At 35.3% G+C, this 22,005-nt stretch overlaps 1 protein-coding gene across 3 annotated transcripts in view; it reads right to left on the reverse strand.

The window, feature by feature from the left end:
* Positions 1-280: 280 nt before the first annotated feature.
* The window catches only part of ZFC3H1 (zinc finger C3H1-type containing), a 39,582-nt gene continuing 17,857 nt past the window's right edge, over positions 281-22,005 (reverse strand). For 2 of the 3 annotated variants that reach the window (XM_048065352.2, XM_048065351.2), the window contains exons 15-35: positions 20,788-21,336; positions 20,601-20,710; positions 19,268-19,399; positions 18,058-18,179; positions 17,412-17,513; positions 16,960-17,076; positions 16,125-16,308; positions 14,093-14,279; positions 13,415-13,606; positions 11,240-11,477; positions 10,012-10,117; positions 9,729-9,927; positions 9,245-9,339; positions 8,189-8,299; positions 6,380-6,484; positions 6,128-6,293; positions 5,246-5,346; positions 3,971-4,072; positions 3,347-3,386; positions 1,348-1,410; positions 281-1,222 (exon numbers count right to left, since the gene is read on the reverse strand). In XM_048065352.2, the coding sequence (XP_047921309.2) occupies positions 1,085-1,222; positions 1,348-1,410; positions 3,347-3,386; positions 3,971-4,072; positions 5,246-5,346; positions 6,128-6,293; positions 6,380-6,484; positions 8,189-8,299; positions 9,245-9,339; positions 9,729-9,927; positions 10,012-10,117; positions 11,240-11,477; positions 13,415-13,606; positions 14,093-14,279; positions 16,125-16,308; positions 16,960-17,076; positions 17,412-17,513; positions 18,058-18,179; positions 19,268-19,399; positions 20,601-20,710; positions 20,788-21,336 (3,159 nt within the window). In that variant the 3' untranslated portion in view covers positions 281-1,084. Of the gene's footprint in view, positions 1,223-1,316; positions 1,411-3,346; positions 3,387-3,970; positions 4,073-5,245; positions 5,347-6,127; positions 6,294-6,379; positions 6,485-8,188; positions 8,300-9,244; positions 9,340-9,728; positions 9,928-10,011; positions 10,118-11,239; positions 11,478-13,414; positions 13,607-14,092; positions 14,280-16,124; positions 16,309-16,959; positions 17,077-17,411; positions 17,514-18,057; positions 18,180-19,267; positions 19,400-20,600; positions 20,711-20,787; positions 21,337-22,005 lie in introns of all 3 variants that reach the window. The other variant, XM_048065353.2, reaches the window with a different exon arrangement.

The following is a 22,005-nucleotide window of genomic DNA, read 5'->3' on the forward strand; positions in this document are numbered from 1 at the left end:
ATAACTAGTTCAGTAGATGGGCATCATCTGCCACATACACACTGACTGGGGAAAGAGGGCCTCATTTTATTAAAGCTGAAAATGAAATAATATAAAATGCACTTTCCCTTAGCAACATGGCATTCTTGAAAGGAACGGTCACTATGGAACAAATAGATGTGTACCTGAGGCAAGAGGAAGAAAAAAAAAGTCATAGATGTAGTTTTTGTATATCCACAATCGGTAGCTCAACCACATTTGCTTACCCTTTGATCAAAAGAAGAAGGACAAAATATATATGTGTTTTGTTTTTTTAATAAGGTCAGCTTATATTGAAAATCTCTGTAAAAACAACTAATGCTGCAAGGTAGTACCAATACAAAACAGATCAATATTAACTTTAAACTGTTAAACTTTATTATAAATTAAAATTTCTTTACAAAAATTGCACATAATTGACCACTCTTAGGTTCTGATGCACTGGCATTTGCAATAGTTTCTTTAATCTTCAAGTTTAATAGTCTCTGCCGTGAGTCCAATGCAGAAAAGGGCAGTAAGCAACCCTCTTAGAGCCTTCAAGTGCAAGAAGCATACTTGTGGCCACGGCAGTTACACTTTCCTTAAGAGCGGCTGCTTTTGTTTTAAATCCTGTAATGAAAAAGTCTCAAAAAAGGTTTAAAAAAGGAAAAACCCAAAGTGGACTACTTGCTTTTTACTGTAAACACAGCCCATTAAATTAACCCCAAACACAGATCTCTCAGGCATCAGTGAGAGTGTCAAGTGAATCAGGAACAGCAAAACAAAGAAAACAGAAAATAAAAGGAAAACATGAAAAAATAATGTCTGTCATTTTGATTAACTATACTTACGTACATGATGTTATGAGAATCTGGCAGGGCCCAGAAGCGAGGCCAGACAGCGAGTTCATTTTTCCAGAGAGGAGGGTCATGTTAATTGTTTCCAGGTTCAAGGAAAGCAGACTGGAGACTTGATATGCTCAGCAATACTCATCTGCCTTACGCAGATCTTAGGCACAGATCAGCCTGAAGAATCATTCAACTGATTTTGGCATTTAACAGGACTTATGGCTGACTGCACCCAGTGTTCAGTGATTCTTGCTTTCTGTTCTGCAAGTGTTTAAATTTAAAAGCTCATCTAGGCTGACTCCAACCTCTTGGCACTTGGAAACTAGTTTTCTCAGGTTATCAGTTTTACCTCCTCCTGATGCTTCAAACAAGAGTTGCTGTAAGAGATGGGGAAGCAGATATAAGATTTAGCCAGAGCTTGAGCATCACCACATCTAAGGATATGGGATATGCAGAAAATTTATATGAAACCTCAAACTGAATCATAAGGAGAAAACATTACATCTTTCCACAGTGTTGCACATAGAGGTAACTTATGAAGAGCTCTCTGATATAAATGATGGACCTGTAAAATAAAAACAAATATTAAGTCAGTACCATGTTGTGAGATCAAAATGAGTGATATGAAGCACAAAAGTCAGTTGCAGTAAATTTTTAGATCAGTTTTTAATAGCTTCAAATTCAAGCATTATTGCCACTAATGAAAGAAAAGGCAAGTTTGTGTCTGACCTTAATTCTAACCCCTGTATGCACGTGATTGATTACATGAGGAAATTTTTCTTCAAAAGATTTTTGCCTTATTCATTGCACAGGATGGAACATGCACAGGGAATGCAGCAGCTTATTCAGTAACTTTCACTTGTATACAACTCCAAGGTCTTTCTTATTATTGCATACAATCCCGACCCTGCAATGAAAACCACTGTTTCCTAGCCCTTTTTTTTCTATGACATCTATCTGTGCTTTAATGACCGGTATGTCTTTGCAACTACAGCAATTTCCATTTTATCTCTGCATTATACTTTTTGGTTCTCCTTTTCCAAGCATCTACTCAAGCCTCCTTCAATTACTGTTATCTAAACTACGAGCTCCAATCAAGAAGTAATTGGTGTAGGGGTTTGTTGGCATTTTAAATTGTGGAACATTTGTATAATCTCTTAGCAATCCTTTAAATGATCTGCTGAAGGAAGCAAGTGACAGGTTCTCCAGGGATGATATATCCAGCATCTCAATCATAATTCAAACAATATCCTACTTGTTAACTAGAAGTTCCAGTTATCTGCAATATTTTACATACGCCTGAATTCTAATTGGTTCATATTCTTTAAAGGCTCTTTTCTCAATTAATTATAAATATATTTTTCCAATTTTAAAACCAAATAATGCAGGGATCTTGTAAGTCCGCAGTCTCACTATAGGGAGTGCCTTAAAATGCAGTCCATCTAATACAATGACTGAAGCAGGGATCTGTGACTAATTAGAGATTACACCAAATGACCAACACAGAGACAGAATTAAGGTTGAATACACAGCCATGTCTTTGATGTCTCCTGACTGAACTATTTGATCTTACAAACTAAATAACTGTCTACTTAGGGGTGTTCTTTTTTAAAGACTCACGGAAACAGTAAAAAAGGAAAAAAAAGATTTCATATGTGAATCTAACATATGAATCAGTTAAAATTTTAGTACTGTTTCAAAAGAAAGTCTACTGACAGAAGAGAAGGATGCTGAGAACCAGTCACTGCAAGAATGACGTGTAATAAGATACAGCAGAGAAGCAGCTCAGAAATGCCACAAACGAGTGGTGAGTAACAAGCCCATGTCTTCATGATCCCCCTAATACACAGCATCTCTCCACAAGCAGAATATTCTGACTGACAGCAACAATACCAGGAAGACCCATTCTGTTTGAACTGAGAAGTGATTCATTTCGTTGCTGTGCCAAAAAACCTCTTGTATTTGCGTACAGCAGGATAAAAATACATCCCCACACACCCACACACATTAAGTAGCAATGAGTAAGCTTATTATTTTTGGAGAAAAAGAAATGATAGCTTTGGGGTGTAAGTGGGGCATGGGAAATCATTCAAATTCTCTACACGCATTTGTCTGGCAGAAAAACCCTTCCAACTGATAGCAAAGGCAGGTAGTCATTAGTTATCTTCCGGCACAACAGTATTTTTTCCCCTCTACTGCATTTTAAGTGCTAGCCATCTCCTCCAGGTTAAACAAAAAATAAAAGGAAGGGAGGTGGGGGAATATAGACTTCCCTGTACAGGAAAGATACAAATAGTATGCAGAAGTACTAAAAATATAATCCTTTCTACCTTGATTGACAAAGATCTTTCTCACACTTGAAGCAAATGCTTCAGTGTTTGCACAGAGAATATTTCAACTATCCAGAATTCTTGGGTTTAAGAAATGACCATTTCTTTGGATAAAGTGAAAGAATGAAAAAATTTTGCAATTTTTCATTTTAGTAAGGTGTGTTGACTTACTTCTCTTTGTCCCATTAGAAAGCATTCGGCAGCAATGGCTCTGAGAAAAAGAAACACACAAAAATATTTATTCTTGAATGATTTTAAATGCCATAATTGGCAGAATACTGACTGTGCAATGGAATTACAAATTCCTTGAGAAGAAACTAACTTCCAATGATGTTAATCTACAGTGAAAAGATAAAAATAACTGTTTTTTAAAAACAACCTTACATGAGCAAGACATTTCAGTGGTTCCCCATTATGAACAAACACTGAAGAAAAAGATCAGTTCAGCATCACTGGATAATGGAGATTACTGCTATTGTGATATATAAAGGGGAGGGTAGAGAGGGGAGACAGAAGTCAATAGTTGAATTAAAAAGGCAACTTGTAAATATATCATTCATCTTTATCTGTATAATATCAATTCACATAAGTTTCCCCAAGAGGGAAATTCCGTTTTTCGTTTTAAAGATGTGACAGTACCTCTGTTGTAACAAAGTTACTGCTTAAATAATAAAATAATGAAAGAGACTTCCAGCACAAGCCCAATTTGAAGGACATTTCAGATTTACCTTTGTGATGTAAACCTTATAAACAAAAGCAATATCTATGAAAACAGATGTATGACTGTTGCATTACATTTTCCAGATGGCCAGGCATGTTGGGATATTATATGTAAACATCTTGGCTTGCAGTTTCAGAATCTGAACATTGCTCTCCTCCCAGTATCGCAGAAGCAGTCTGTAAAAGGCATTCATGAGAAAGGAACACTGCTCTAATCACTGGGAGCAGAAAAGCAATGCAAAGATACATACACATTATACAAAATATATTACACCTAATCTCAACCAAGAGTTGCGGGTAGGAAAAAGAGGGAAGACACCACACAATATTGATTGAACATGCTCTTGAAACAAAAAAGAAGTTAAAGTACACCGTCAGAGAGTAACTACATAGCGTGAAATCGCGGAGAAAATATGATCTTGGCACATTACAAGATCTGTTTTTAGCATGTGTGAGGTAACTGTATATTTGAAGGAAGGCTAATTAGTTTCGCAGTCACATGGCTACAAGATACTTTGCAGACAGTTCTGCTCACCCATTTCGTGCAGTATCAACATTGCCTAAGGAAGCTGTAAGCTCCACCTAGACAAAATTGTAACTTGACTTAAAACGGAGCCATTCACCTTCCTGTGCTCACAGAAGGTGTGTGTCATTCTCCCTGCATCCCCCAACCCGTGGCCAACCATACATTTTTTTCAAGTCTGGCTTTGAAATCTTTGGAGTCCCTGTTGATGACGAACAGTAAGTGTTCGTGGTCTTTTCAAACACTTACTCAGTACAATGTTCCTGAGTTCACTGCAACTGAATATGCTAAAATACGGATTCTCTAATACTGGATGAGTACGTTCTGAAATACTGTATAAGAGTCGGTGCGATGTTTACTCTAACTGCTCTTGTTTCCCTTGAGATTTTTTCAGAATTAAGGATTGGCTGTCTTCACTAAATAAATATCAAACCTTCAGGTAGCACTGTTAAATACCGATGCATCCATTTTATTTTGCTCCATGTTGAAACTATACTTTTAACAGATATTAAGTAACAATAAGATTTTTAATATAATATCTAACATTTCTCTACACACTTGAAATTTACATTTGTAAACATATACAACATGGACATATTTATTAATAGTTCCTGTGTAATTATAACCTATCTGTAGATAAAACAGAACCCTTTCAAATACTAGAAAAAGATTGAGATGATATCAAAAGGCACAATGTGCCTCAAGCAACATGCAACAAGAGGAAGAGTTTTATTTTTGTATTAGAAATCAAATCATGTGCATCTTGTACAGAAAACAGTAGTGGTATTAACCAGCTGTTCCTCTTGGTTACAGGTGTTTTTACATACCTCAGTGCAAGTCCAGGATTAGCAGGCATAGTAGAACAAAACCTTTCCAAGGTTTTGGAATGTTGAGATTTTGGAATGCAGCTCAAATAAAAAAGAATTACCTGCAAAATTTGAATTATAAATATTAATCTACTTTATCTAATTTTGCTAAGAATAATGGGATGACAAAACTATGAACACTCTGACTGAAGTGAGTTACCACCTACAAACCTTATCAACAACAAACTTTATCCCTCTGGGGTACAAAAATCAATTCATTTAAGAAATAAATCAACATACTGTTGCTAATACCACAGATTTCCTGCCTGTATTTAGTGAATAAAAAGAAATGCACTGGATATTAGCAAAATGGGACCCAGGAGTTTCACAGAGAGAATAAAGCTTGACAGATTAAAGCTTACAGAAGGGCTCAACTCGATCTTGCTCTTACTTTTCTACTCTATTTCCTCTGTTTCTCAAGCACTATAATTTTTGTGATCAAAACTGACAGCTTCAATACTGTTTCCATCACCCAGCAGTACAGCTCTGCTGACTCTTCTTGCTCAACTATCTCTTCTCTCTCCTTTCTAGTTTCTTTTTACCAAAGAAATAGTAGTTTGCCATTAAGAGCTGTATTCACACAGTATCAAGACATACAATTTATTTATTTACATTAAAGTCTCTCTTAGCCTTACACACTTTTTATTCAGAAAGTCACTGCCACGTGTTTTTCTGCTTGGAACACTACTCTCCTCAAATATCTCTTTCTACTAATTCCTAGCTCTCAGTGTGATATGCTACTGATGCTCTGACACTGTTATTTTGACAAGTAAATTACAGATACTTGTTAAAAGGATATCAGTCTTTTTGTTTAATTAAAACTGTCCCCAGAAACATTTTTACCTTGTTATGAAACTCGTAATTGGTCCAATAATCAGCAGCACTAAAAGGAATTGGGTATCGTGTGGGGACTGTAATCAGACATCTATTCACTAGGTCAGTAAAAAGCTTGAATTCTTGAACTTTGTTGTTGGATCCAACAACTTTGCTATTGATAAAAACAAGGTAACTGGAAAAAAAGAAAAGAAAAAAATGGTTCTGGTGGCTTCCACTTAATAATTTTGAGATTAAATTACTTTTGTCTCAAGAACTTACTCCAGCCAGATGTTCTGAACAATTTCCTGCTGCATCACTGCACCAAGAGCTGCTTCGTAGGCATCCAGTGCTTCACTAATACTCGTGTGAAGAGACTGGCACAAACTGTTTATATTAAAAGTTTAAAAATATGATATGTTATATACACAGTGTATACTCTTCTATATTAAGGGTAAGAAACAAAGAACTTCCATGAGAAGCACGAAAGGAGTTTTCGGTTTAGCAGCAAAATGGACTAACTTTAACAGTCAATGTATTACAATGAGCAAATCTCAACTGCACATAAGTAAGAAATAATACAGAAACTGTGCGATTTAAAATGCAATTCTTGACTGAAATAGAAACATTATCCACTGTCTTCTCTTGTAACGCATGCATTGCCTTCTCTCTTTTATTAATCCTTATTCTAAGGATGCTCTGACTGCTACAGAATGGAGACAAGTCTTGAGCTTCCATTTGGAAAGCACCAGAAGAATAAATTTCAAAGTTGTATTAAAAGAGACTACTTGAGAAATGACATGAAACTCTCACAACAAAATTAAGTGTTTGAAACATGCTGATTATGTCAGAGGAAAAAAAAAGAAAAATAGTCAAAACAAAACTAAAACCATCTCCTCAAAGAAACATGTAGTCAGAACAATACACAGGACCTCAAACACAGGAGACATTTTTTGCCTCAGATTCAGTTATCAATCCTCATTTCAAGGTGTAAATTAACAACAAAAGCCAAGATTTCTAGTAAGTCATAAGAGAAAAAAGCATGAAGACTAAAGAAATGCGAAATAGGGGAGGGTTGTTTCAGCTACCTTTCTACAGAACCCTACTGACTAGAGCAACATAATCACAGTGCCTGATTCTAGTCCAGTTTTCTCCAAGAACTGTCAACTATTTACTAGTTTTGCTCAAAATATATATGTGCATACATACATGTGCGCACATGACAGATGTCTATACTTTCTATATATAGATATAGATGAATGATGTTTCTGGACAAAACATTGTTCCTTGATCTTTTGAGGCTCTAGTAATTTCAGATTATTTTCACCTGGTAAAAGTCAACTTTTATGTCTTTTGCCAGCTGCACCTATAAAGAGGAAAAATACATAGGCCCAAATCCCTAAGCACTTACCGTGTAGCAAAACCAAACCAACACAACTACTCTTTGAAATGAATTTTGAAAGTTGTGTTAGAAGTAATTTAGGCACATATTTCTAAAGCACTCATTTTTCCTCTAGGACCAAGTGCCTAAGCTCAAATTCTCCTGTGGTTTAAGTTAAGGTCACTAATGACGAAACAGTGACCTCAAGTGTCTTTCTAACAATACTTCCACTGTGTAAGTACTAAAATCTAGTAAGTAAACTTGCAAAGAAGTAAGTATTTCTTAAATATATATATACATACACTTAATTGGAATTCATAGACAATACCGTAAGCTAACATTGAGATAACTTAATCTAAACCTTAGGCGTTATCTTGAAATGAAACACGTTTTACCTGTTTAGAAGTTGACCATCAATTAAAAACTGAAAGTGTCGGAGTTCTGAGCAATCCTTAGTCGTCACCTGAAGCATCGTATTTGCCCCTTTACTTGAAAAACCAAATAGCTACTTATGGAGTCGGCATAAAACTTGCATAAAACTGTCTATGCTTTGCAGCAGCCAGTTAGTTTCTCTGAGGACTGGCAGATCATTTATTGAAAGAACCTCAAGTGACACATGCTTGGGCAAATAATGAGTGTTCTGCAATTGAAAACTCAATTTACTAAGACCTACTAGCGGTTTTTCTCAGAAATGCTGTAAAAAGCCTCACCAGTATATCTGCCACAAATATGGGATTTGCTGGTTTACAACATCATCTGTAAGGTGTTCTTTATAGAGAGGTGCTGTAAATTCAATTGGCATTGGAAAATTCAGAAGATATCTAAAAGAGAAAAAGTAATAGTAACGGAGAATATCCTTCTAACATTGAAGATTCCTCCACGAACATAAAAGTTTAAAAATTCAATTAATGGAATGTATTAAGAACTCACCTACTTTTCTTAGAGATTAGTTTAACTCTATCCAGATAGAGATTTATATAGAGAGCATTACATAAAAAATAGAGATGGTTTATACACAAAGTGGTTTACAGTATTAGGCTCTAGGTTAAATATCTCAGACACCACCACCCACCCAGCCCCTCATAAAATACTTCAAAACCTATGATACAATTATCTACCTATAGACACCTACACTGCATTGCCAGCACTACACTCAATGTAAAGAAACACAAGCAGGAATAAAACCTAACAACTTGGAGATAAAAAAGATTTCAAGGTCTCATCTGCATAAGATTTAGCAAAGAAGGTCTTCCTTTGAAGGCCTTGAAAGGCAGTTAGCTTTGACAGACTTCCTGAAGTTTTGAAATATGCAAGGTTCACTATAACCAATTCGGTGCCTAAAATTCAGGTGGAATTTCAGCAGACTGATTACCAAGCTGTGCCTTTTCAGCAATAATCTGTTGATTAAAAGCGTGCTGGACCTCTGGATTGAGGTCTTTTACAACTGCCTAAATAACAAGTTTAAGGTATGCAGTTTTAAGTTCCAAACTTCGGGGGAAAAAAAAAGCTTCAGCATACATGCATCATGTTCCCTTTTCCCCACATCCACAAATTAAACTTGCTAGCTGTTTCACCTTTAAATTCTTATGCTTTTACAATTTAGTATAAAAAACAAACAACTATAATGCTTAGAAAACACCAAATCATAGTTGACTGAAGTCTTAGCAAAACCTGCCAATCTAATAGCAGAATTCTAGACTGTTTTGTTTTTCAAGAAAATGCCAATATTACCAAAATTTTAACAGAAAATAATATTATAGACATACCTTAAGAGATCCATGGGATCATGCTGTTGGTAGGTATTCTCAAAGAAAGCTCCCACAAAATCTTGTAACAGTGGAAGAACACTGCCTGACCTTTCCTGTTTGTTTTTTTAAATAAAAAATACATCAGACATCAACCTGAAGATGACAAGAACAATTTAAGCACAATAAATAACTAGCAGTGTCTATCTCTGTAATGCTCCTTTGCCTTCATTCTCTCAAGAATGAAATCTAATTGGGACAGTCAGTAGGTAGCAGAAAGAATGAAAACATACTACAGAGTTTACTGTTGCTGTCTAATGTTCTTGCATAAGGAGATGAACAGTGCATTAGAATGGACAATTTGAGCTACAGATTTAGCACTGTATACAATTCCTTTGGTTACATTAAGTCTCGTCACTAATCTTGCCAATTCTATATTAAAGTAGAGCTACACATTGCAAAAAATATTAAGACCAACAAAAAGAGTTTTGGGATGTGGTATTACCTGTGAAATAAGGAATTTACACAACTGATAAAAGATCTCTGCATTCTGAGGATTCTTCTCAAATGCTCCAATCCACACTTGGTAGGCACTATCACTCTGCTGCATCTGCACATACAAGGTGGCCATACTCTCCAAGAGTGGGCAGTTGTTAGGGCAGAGCTCCAATAAAGATCTACAAAGTTCTGCAGCAGATTCCCACCTTAAATAAAAGTAACAGTTAAGTTTTCAAGGACACACAGTTGAGTTAAAAATGTCTAATTAAAAATGTCTTGAAACTACTTACCTTTCAAGAAGCTTCAACAAAGCTATCATGTTTCTGTAGAGTGGAAAGCAGACGGCTATTCTTTTGTCACCCTCAAGGCTCTCATCAGTACATGTTTTGACCGCATCTTCAAAACGACAATAAAATGAAGACCTTAGACCTCAAGTAATGTCAAAGTTATTCAAAACTTTTAACAAAAAATGTAATTTAACAACCACAAAAATACAGAAGCATACAAAGTTTTCCAAGACAATGACAAAAGTCTTTCAAGTGTCATCCCTCATTCATTTAAAACAACAAAACAAGACTGCAAAAAAAACAAAACCAAAAAACACAAACCCGCTAAAGAGGAAAGAACCTACCAACAAAGTGTTAAAGCTACATTACACATGGTAGCTTATCACCGTCTATTTAAAACTACACTCCCGTATATACAGGATTGCTGCTGAAATCAGTTCTACCGAGACAAAAGCTAACATGTGCTAATTCTCTTTTTATGTTGAGAAGAAATATACAGTTACCCAATAGTGAATACCACATTATGTCCAGACTACATCCACTCCTACAGGTTATGCTTGAATATTTATTTGCACACTGCATTACCGTCTGCAGCATAGTTACGTTCTCACTGGCAATTCAATATTGGTGCAGCTAACACTAAGTACTGACATACAAACAACGCTAATATAAAGTCTCCCTCTGGCAGCACCACCAATCAATTCAATTTCTTCTAGTATCTTCATGAGATCTTTAAAAAAGTTACTCAGTTTAAGTAAACTCCTAATGCAGACAAACACGCACTTTGCTCTGCCTCTTAAGGAAGCACACTAATCTTCCATGAAAGTAGCTTCCCAACAGACATCCCATTGGGAATGAGGGGAAGAAGAGAGGGAATGACCACAGAAGTTTGGCTTCATGCTTTCTTCACCCTCCAAAAATAAGCAATGCCATACTATCACAAGCCACTGCTCTCTATCCTGATAGAACATCATAGTTAGGGAAAAAAGCTATGGCTCTGAACAATACATGAAAAATTGTGTGTGTTAAGTACCCAAAACACAGACTTTCCTCACTCTTCCGTCCAAATCAGGATGAAATATTCACTGGATTAATCCCAATGGCTTAATATAGCAATATCACACTGCCACACCGCAATATCACACTGCCACGAAATTCCAGAAGTATAACAACATTTCTTGATTTGTAAGAAGTGAGTAATGCAGTGAACAGTTTACTTCCTTAATCTTACCTTCAAACATAGCTAACAGCGTATCAGGATCAGTCTTCACATCTTGAACTGTTTGCCATGGTATTAAAAATGGTTCTTTGTTCATTATCCTTGAAGGACCGACATTAGCTGGATCATAGAACTTGACTGGGAGAATGCCGAATTCAATTAAATGTATGTAAGCCAGCCAAGCCAAGCAACGATCACTTACAGTAAGGCGTTCTGATATTATCTTTTCATTTGCTGATTTTAAGGCATTCTGTAAAGATCAGAAGAAATACATTATATATTTTAAATATAAAATCTTTAAGATCTAAGAATGAGAAGAGGAAACAGGAAGAGTAGTTTTAATGTTCTCAAAACTTTTCCACAGAAAAGACAGGAAATAATTCATGCTATCAATCATGATTAAATTTGGCTTTGAATGAATTTTTGACTATATTTAAGTAATACACAGCTACATAATTTCTAGTAATAGTTTTAGGAAAAACTGCTAAGATTGTTATTTTGAAAGGGAAACAAAGATAGATGTTGAAACCATGCATCTCCCAACATTTGTCTGCTTAATTCTGTGACAATTACATCCAGTTACATACAAATTATTTACTACCTCTGGAGACAACTCATCTGTGAGTTGGATACTGCTTGCTATACCCTATTAAGAGCCTTGTGTGGTTTTTGTTTTGTTTTTATAAGTTTTAGTTATACAGCTACTAAGTCACAGCTTTTCAAGACTCCTGAAAGCATTAGCATCTCTAGAGACATCGGTTAGGAAAATCTGAAGCAGTATCCTGCATCTCAGAAACGTTTCCAATACCTTTTTTTAAAGTCATATCAAAAACTAGAAAAGCCCATTTAAATTGGCAGATCCCAAATAAAATCATTAGAACAAGCAATTAGACAGTCTAAACACAACTGCTCCTAAAACAGAACAGACTCTCATGGCTAGAGATATGCCAACTTTCTTCTGGACAAAAGCAGCACAACCAAAGAATGTGCTTTCAAGGGAGTCAAAGTACTTGCAAATTTAGGCAAAATTCTACAAGATACTTATGGAATACGAGGTAAAAGCTAAACTTTCCAAAATGTTTTGCTTATTCACCCTTTAAAATATTTACATTAGAAATTTTTCTTTCATGTTTTCAAAGAGAAGTATTACTACTCAATTTGAAATAACATTTATACTTAGAAATCATCTCTTATTAAATGTGGTTAAGAAACGTCTCCCTGAGATAGTCTTTCCAACTACACATTACAGGTGAATATTAAAAACAGTTTGGTTTTGTCATGATGCTTTGGGTAAAGGAAGACAACCCATGTTCTTCCCTCATATAGTCTGGATTTTCATTTCAGTTTGATGCATACTTTTTCCCATTCTTTTTGTTCATTCAGTCAAACATTCATAGTTTAATTAATCAGTACTGCTGTGTTTAGAATAGCTGTTGGAGAAAGTCAACACAGCATTACAATTTTCTATTTAAACTGGAGCTAGAAAAAAAAACATTACAGACTTACACGACACAACCAAGAAAAATATTTTAAGGTGCAGCAAGCCACAGGTGCCACCTGCTGGCAGGAATGAAAAACTTGCAGTTCAAATAGCAGCTCCAACTTTTAGTGGAAGCTGATGTTCAGCACTCACCATCACCCACCATTTCTATGGACTACAGAACAGTAACAGGATCCTCAAGTCTCTCTACAGTCACAATAAAAGCCTGAGATACGATTTTGGAGTTCACAGTATCACTAACATGTCACTAATGTATCAAGTTCTGGAGCAGGAACAGTAATGCAAAATAACACCACACAACGTTCTTCCAAAAAGTTACTGATTTGATCATTTCTGTAACAACAAGAAACATCTGAGTACCTGAGGCAATACATTACTCACAGGACTGCTCGACTGCTTACCAGAAATCAAGAAGTAAAGCAATTCCTTGGGAAGTATTGAGGTTTAGCCCTCCCTTGCTAATAAACTTTGGGTATTAGCAACCCAAGCAACAAAAAACAAGTAACAAAAAAAAAAAAACAAAGGCATACCCAAATTTTACAATGACGTATTTTAAAATAGAATTCCCTGGGAGATTCCTTCAGCAAATAAAAGGAATGGATCTTTTGAAGATGACACTAGGATTCACAAGCATGAGAAAGATGAAGGTACGAAGTCAAATTCTAGGGTGATAACTTGGAAGTTACCTGCAGCAGAACGAGAGCATTCTGATGTCTTCCTGTAAACAGGCTTAAGTGAACTCTGTACAGGAGAGTCTCCAGAAGCTGGAAGGACAAGAGATTGGGATTTTCTTCTCCCTCTGTCACTTCCATTAGGAACTGTAGCATCCTCCCACATACGTAGTCTTTTCCATCAAAGGAATTCTCCAAATTCAAAAACTAGAGACAAATAATTCATATTTAAAAAATCAAAATACTTGCAAAAGCTTCAAGGTAAAGTTTTAAATCACATGAATCATATACTTTGAATAATGTCTTCTACCACCTTATGAATCAAACCTTCCTCCCCACACATTGAATCTTCACACTAATCCACACAAAACACTTAATGTTAAAGAACAACTTTCTGCATCTTTGTGACTATTTAAATTTTGCAAGCTTAAGAAAAAAATTAAACATCTTGATTTTAAATAACTGATCATTTCTAGAGGAAAGCATAATTTCTACAGATATCCTGCAAACAGAACTTTGAATCACTTCATTTTCTGAGCAGTGTTGCAGAGGTTTTAAATAAACTAACACTACATCTTTTTCAAGTCAAACTTTTCCTTTCACACTGTCCCTAATATACACATTTTCTACAGTAGAAAAAGCATACCTACACCAACACTTGACGTATACTTTTTTTTTTAATCTTTTACTTACTGTCCACCAGATTTGATAGGATGGGGCATATTCCACTGCTGTTTCACACATTTCCTGTATCTCCTCCTTTGTTCCTCTTTTTGAGAACAGTCTGAGGTAATGACACCAAATTTCTGAATTTTCTTTGTTGTTCTCAAGAGCTCGAGACAAAACATTTAAAGTAGAGTCCAAACACTCAGATGATGAGCTGTGAAAATTTAAAATAAATAAGCAACAGACCTACTTTTCTTTTTTTTAGTATTAGGACTCAAATCAATATAAAATAGGAAAGTGGATGCTTATAATTAGAATGGAAGTTACAGTCAGCTTTTTTTCTTTAGAGATGTGTTGTCCTTTCCTATTATGAAGCTTTCCATGTTTCAGCAAGTTTTCATTCTTCAAAGGTTATTACACGAAGTTATTGGACTGCATGGAAAAATCAGTTTTCCCAAGAAAACAAGCCAGTTTAACTAAGAATTGGTACGATTTATCCAGAAGCTGAAGTTCCAAGCTTCAATCATACAAAGGTATTCACTTCATAAGGGCTCAAACTTGAAAAGAAATTTCAAGGCTAAAAGTTGGAACATTTCTGTTACATATTTTACTTTGTATGTCAGCAAAGACAGTGTTTATTTCAGGTTTCTTTGCATGTCATAAAATCAACTTTTTTTTTGTGGCTTAGAGGTAAATTTTACTTTGAGATGACTGGTATCATCTCATGATAATTAAGTAATACAAGATTAGCTTAAATAAGCGAGTAAATTGCAAACCACAGAGCTAACCTTCAATTTATAAACAAAGCTCTGTAAAACCACAGAAAGCTTTTGAGACCACTTTTATTCTAAGAACATCTTTAGAAATTAATTTGCATAGACATTTATGAGAGGAAGAACACATGTTCCAAAGTAAAACTAAAACAATTAATTATGTACAAGACTCAAATCTTCTTCCCCTGTACTCCTCCTCTTAGCAGAGTACATTATGAAAAGCCCAGAACCACTGCCATCCACAAAACCACTCAGTTAAGTGTAATACCAAGGTGGTCTTGGGGAGGATGTGCTCCGAAAAAAGATTCATCCTCTTCCATTAGGCCCACCCCCCCGTTTGTGTTTTTTTGGTCTTTTTCCAACTAAGTTTATATTTTAGAAAGCAATCTCCTCAGTCAGCCACGTGCTGGTAGTATTTTCTTTGTGCACTGGCCTCTCCATGCTTCGGGTAGTATTTTGTTACTATTACATAGTAATTCAAACAGCTTACAGCATACTTTTCCTCCATTCTAGTGTTCGAGCAGTTATTAATACGCCTAAAATCATCTATAACATTTTCCATTATCTGTTTACACGTTACTTTTTAGAACAGCTACTCCTCTCCACTCCCTTTCCTCCCTCCAACAGCTGGTCTCCCCACAACTCCTCTGCCTGAAGCTAGCACCTCACTATTTAGATCATTCTGTAGAATGAAACCATTGTAACAGAATTAGTGCTGAAATCAGCTGATTGCCAATAAAAAGTGTCATACTCTGCAGAGTAATTTGAGGAAAAAAGCTAGAGAAACTCAGAAACCCAAGAGAAAAATTATGAAGAAACTGAGTGTTCAACTGGACAATTTCTACAGGGATAAAACCATATAGCAGAAGTGTTCTTGCAAGAAATCTTTCTGACCGATGTCACTTCAAACATTATTCTAACCATTTTTACTCTGAAGAGGAGAAACTGATGTGATCTTACCTGTCCCCTACTTTAACACTGGAAGTACAGCATTCCACTGTAATCTCGGGAATACATTAGGCTGTGCACTTTTCAAACAATTATTTCTCCCACTCTGCCTTCCACCAACTTCCGTACTGAATCAGAACCTACCTAAAGATCAACTGTCATTGTAATTTATTACACACCATACCGCATACAGTAGGAAGTCTATTTTTTCAACCTGCTTTTATGTAATAAATTTGTGGATTTGCTGAAGAAAGTTCTTCAGCAACAGAAAGGAAACTTGATTATAGTAGTGTGGGTAAAGCACAAAAGCAAATCTACAATCTAAAAAGCAGACTTACCCTTCATTTTGATTCAAATATTTGTATGCAAGTTTAATCCAAAGCTGTACATCACAGGGGTTTTCTTGGACGCTTGCCTCCAAGTTGGAAATATCATCGGTCTCACTTGTAAAGTATCGGATATCATCTGGAGTCACCACAGCATCAAGAGCTGGAACTCTTTTTTTATGTTCTGTAGGGTGGGCTGCAAACGAAAACAAAAAAACACTTATCTTTTCAAAACAGAAGTGACTTGTCACATTAGAATTCATATAAGGAGTGACATTTATATACTTCAAATACAGCCATCGACAAGAGCAAGATATCGTTATTTCAGCATTTTTAACATGTAAAACTAACATGTAGAAAACTGGTCAAAATTTCGTATGTGAAGGTAAGAAATGAACAGCAGTAAAGGTTGCTTTGGTTTGATGTTTAAGAGGATCCTTTTTTTTTCTCCCCCCAATGACCTCACTACCAAAGGTTAATTCTATACATTTAAGATAAAACAAAGTTTCACTTTTTTTTATAGTTCTAAGGAAAAAAATCTAACTTGGTCCTTTGGTAAAGCTGTAACATTATAGATAAATTGCTCACTTTCAAAAACAGGTAGAGGCTCCATTTACACTTCCAATCTCAAATTATACTAGTTATTTGTTTTGTCTCCAGTATGACAAATTAAGGTCAAACTTTACTCAAAATTATGCAAAATAATGTTTGCAAACAGGAAGTATGAGGAAGTCAACTACAGAAAACATTGGTTTTCTTCAGAACCACTTTAAGAATTAAACGTTGGGAAGAGGTTCGTAGGTATTTTTCCACTGTTTTTTAAATGGATGCCACACTTCTGGATTACCATATTTAATAGGTCCAACAGACTGTTCCTCCTCACTGCTGCTACTATCTAACAGAGGTTTTCTCCAGTACTTCGGTCTCCATTTCCTTTTATCTTTCCATGTTGTAAATGGAGGTGCTGTAAACAAACAGAATTGTAGAAGTTATTTTACTTTTCTGTACTTCAGATTAAAATGTCCTTAAAGATGAAGATTATAGATGTATACGTGTTGCACTTGCAAAATTTTTAAGTTTCAACAGCATTTAAAATCTGTTGTTCTCAACCACATAAGTCACATTTTCAAACTGGACTCCAAAACTATTGTACTAGGTTCTTAAAACAAACTGTCATTTTTAATCTACCACGAGCTTAATTAACAAACTGAGACAAAAAAAGGTCTTTGTTTAGAAAGTCATTAAGGTACCTATAGAATTTAAAAAGTTTATATTGTATTTATCGAGGAGGTTACTTACTGTGACTTTTACTCTCATTGACATTGCTAGCCAGAAGAACAGCCATCTGATCCACTGACATACGGTCTCTATTTATACCAAAAAGTTTTTCAACATATTTTTCTGAAACAAGAGCATTCGTATCTTAGGTAAACACAAATGAAAATAGATAAGCAACTTAAGAGCAATTTAACACAACCTGTGATGAATTCATGAAGTATGACTGCTTCAAGAGATAAGGTAATTTAACACACTGGAGCACAAATCAAAAACTGAACAAGTTCTCGTGTTCAACTCGCCTATATTGCAACAGCGTTATCTTAGAATTCCAGCTCCACTGAAACAGACCAGTCCAATAGTTACAAAAAAGTACTAAGGAAGTAGGGCAAGATTTTATCCCTAATCCTGCCCCCACCCTCTGAGCCCCAGCAGTCCTTTGAGTGAAGCATTCCACAAATCAATATGGTTTTTCCCTCTCTGTAAAGACACTAAGGTAACCCACTCCTGACTGCTGAATTGGACAATTAAAGAAACATTTTTTTCCCCATACAGCAATATCTTACATGCTACTTTACATCAAAGTACTTGCTCCCAAAGCTTTAATGAAAGCCATTCCCTTCAGAAATAAATCTTTAAATGCAAAAGTAAGCAAAAGATTCTTAAAAACCTGTGGCAGTGCTGATTTCCTCATCAGTGCTTTTTTCTGAACAACCGATCAGTTCTAAATTGTAAGACAGAATATCCTGAAACAGCTGTTTTCGGCTCAGAGTGCAATCTTTCATGTGCTGCCTAAAATAAACAAATAAGCAATTAAAATACTTATCATAGCAACAATTTAATAAGGCCCATAATTAGAAAGTTGTTTTTAGTACACACTCAGGTAATGCATAAAGAAACCGATACCCATGTAAAACAATATAGTCTGCTTTGAAATTTCCATTAAATGTTTCTGGTCCTTCTCTAAACATAAGCCTACATCAGTAACTTAACCCTAGTCTTCATTATTTCAGTACAGCCTTGCTCATTAGAATAAGCCTCTACACACTCATTTAGAACTTTCTGGTTCAAACAGGTTAGTTACAAGAATTAGTTGTAACCGTGTTTGAAGTATTCAAAGTATGGTTTGATGATAATAGCTACAAAGTGATCTGAAAGCTTTCTGCCACCAAAAAGGGCAAAGAAGAGCTGAAGTGCACTCCTGTAATATTTTTCTAGTGGTTAGAAGTTTCCAAGGTGAGTGTATTCATGACTAATTCATATCCATTTCTTCTACCAACTTTCTAAAATAGACTGTGCAACATCATTTAAGAAACTATTTTTAGTATTATTTAACACCAGGCTTCAAAAAAGCAGAATAATTTATTCTGCTTATTATTAGCCAGTATTTTCCTAGCAAACCAGAATTCCACTACAACAGTATTTTCTTACAAACTCATTTAATACTTGTTATAAGCTTTATGTCCATTAACATCGCAATACATTTCTACTGTGCTTAACATTACCAATCACTACCCAAAACTTCATGATGGTTTGACGTTATTCAGAAGCTATAAAGAGAAGCCCTGTCTAAATTACAGGCAACCAAAGGGTGAAATACTTCCTAACAGTCTATACTGCTTTTTTTTTAAAAAAAAAAAAAAAGAAAACGTATCTAAAAAGCCTCCTTTCTTCATGGCTTAGATACAAGATTTTTATTTTTATTTTTTACTGCCAGCCAAGTACCTGAAATAGGGTATTTAAACGTAACTTTTTGTAGAACTTGTCCATAGGATCATAAGTTCAGACCTTTTGAAGAAATGAAAACCATCCCTATTTCCATCTTGAATCAGACATCTAGAACAAATTTAGTTCAAATAAAATCAAAATAAAGAACTCACCACTGACAGTCATCATCATTACATGTGCCTGTTAAATCAAAGCGGCAGAAACACTGTTTTGGCTCAATCATATTGCTATAGGTTACTGAACTGAGGTACAATTTTTCCTTGGTTCGGAAATACGGACTAAACCTAAAATAAAATAGCAAATTATTGTGATAAAGCATACAAACTAAGACATTAATTTTATTCAACAAAACATATCTGAAAAAAATCACTTTTTCAGTGCTAAATCTAATATTTCCAAAACCCTACTTACTACTTAACCATAAACATTGCTAACCTGTAATATATGAAGGAGGTGGAAAACAGTGGGAATGAACAAAAGAGCACTTCTAAACTGCTTCTAATATTCTCCTCTCCTTTACATGCAGAATGTAATTCACATAAAGCCATGAAATGTAGTAATCACACAGCATGGAAAACAAATTACTGAAATTAAACTTCGGTTTGGTTCTAGAAAAACTTTACCCTTGCTCTAATGAGTATTAGATCAATGTCAAATACCAGTACAAAGAGAACCATTAAAAGATTAACTTGAAAAAAATCACAACAGATTTTTAGAATTTGTGGACAAAAAAAGCCGGAGTTGAGTAGACTAAAGCTTGTTTTAAATCCGTAGATTAAAATCTATGTCAACTTTGGGAGTCCTAGCTCTCTAAGGAATCCGTACATCTACATCAAGATAAAATGAATACGCCTGTAAAAATACCATCTTCCCTCTTTTACTACTTTACAGTGGAGGGGGAAAAAAAACCTGAAGCACGTGATAGGACTCAACTGCTCCAACTGAAATTCCAGATCTTGTTTTCTAAAAGTTACTAACTACGGACCTTTTTTTCAGTCAAAAGACAGATGCGTCAAAATGATCACACTTGCAGGTGCCTATTTTAAATCAAGACAAATCACTGTGGTCATTCCTCCTTTCACTGACAAGAAACAAAAACACGAGTGGCTCAATCTTAACATAGACAATCTAAATGCTACACAAATTTAAGGACTGCATAATTGAAGTATTCTACTGTGAATTTTAGATCACTTCAAATTGCATACAAAAGTCCTCTTTTCTAATGTTTGACTACTGTTGTTAACATAACCAAATTCAAAAATAATCCAGTTACAGGGAACACTGGGCAATAAAACCAGCATAATGCAAAAGAGGGACACCTGCTTAACAGAACAAGTTTCTAAAATCATTAAGTTCTCTAGCTAGAGAAAATTGTTACAGGACAGTCAAATTCCTCATCACAACTTGTCTTTCTGTACATATCTGGGTATAACAGAAAAGCAGAACACATATATACAGAAGTCAAATAGCTGTTAGTGGCCATACCTGTAGGATTTAAATACTAGAAGAGGACTATGATACGGTCCAAATGGAAATGGTTTTGCTTCAGTTTGTTTATTTTGTGATGTAACAAAATCCATATCCACTGAAATTTCCTACAAAACAAACATACATAGGAATTGCAACACAAGCTAGTAAAAGCCACCCTCATATTTACCATTAGAGCATTTACCTGACCACACAATAGATCTTCCTTGGGTGATATAAAGGCAGTACTTTTCAATAACAGCTCTTTCAAGCTGTCAGCTTTAGCATAAAGTTTTTTCAGTTCATCAATATTCAACCCAAGGAAAAGCTCAGGCTCCTCTGCTGCCTTTTTAGAAAGTTTGTTTATAGTTTCTTGTTTTGGAGTGTCCATGTGTTTAAGATTTGGTTTAGTATAAGAATTAGAGTCTCTGAAAGATCTCCTTCGTTCTCGGTTTGAGTTAGACAGAACTTCATCATCGAAGTAGTTTTCTTCACTGTCCAAAGACAATTTATCCTGCGTGAGATCATGAAGCGATGGCTGAGGTAATGCAAATTCAGATTCCTCTTCTGCCTGAGGTGCAATATCGGATTGTTCCTTGGTCTGAAGCGCGCGAGCCTCTTTCAATTTCTGAATCTTCAGAGCATACTCATACTCTAATTGCTGCAGTCGTTTTTTCTCTAATGCAATCAATTCTGCTGAATGCTTTTTTGGACTTGATGCAGGGGAGTTCTCCAATTTCAACATTTTGCTTGGCTGAAAAGAAAAAAAATCCTTTTATTTCATTTTCACGTTTACTGATCTATTGACAGGAGGTAAATTAAACATGGGCAAGATATTTAACTCAGAGTTTATAAAAATATTTTTAACCTCTTGCCAGAAGATTTCAACAAACAGCAGGAAAACCACAAAAGTTTCCCACAATTCAACGGGCATGTTTGCAGGTTTTTCAGTAAGAATTACCCTACATCATGTGCTAACCTTCAATAGAAGTTCTAGTCACAGTTAAAAGGTGAGCTACAAAACATGTATAGATTGGAAAAACAAAAAGAAGAAAAAAATTACAAAAATAAGCCTCTTTTTGTTTTTCAAAGTAACAAAATCAGATCCCCACTTCAGTGCTTTTCCTAGATAGTTTTAATAAGATCAGTGATATCTAGAAACAGGACTTGTTTTTCTTCACAGATAAGCAACATTATCTATATATTAACAACATTCCTTCAGCAAATACATGTAGACTATGAACAATCTGTTTTTTTAAATGCTTGATGCTTTTCCTGTTGAAGACTCAAAAACAGAGGAGACAAACTATGAAGGTTCCCAGTGTTTTTGGAATGTTTTCCTGTTTTTTCTGATATCCCATCTGAACAAAGTTTCCTGATCAAAATTGCTACTACTTTTCAAGTGCAACATTGTTTAACAGCA

Source organism: Anser cygnoides, chromosome 1, assembly GCF_040182565.1.
Source record: "Anser cygnoides isolate HZ-2024a breed goose chromosome 1, Taihu_goose_T2T_genome, whole genome shotgun sequence".
Classification (NCBI taxonomy): domain Eukaryota; kingdom Metazoa; phylum Chordata; class Aves; order Anseriformes; family Anatidae; genus Anser; species Anser cygnoides.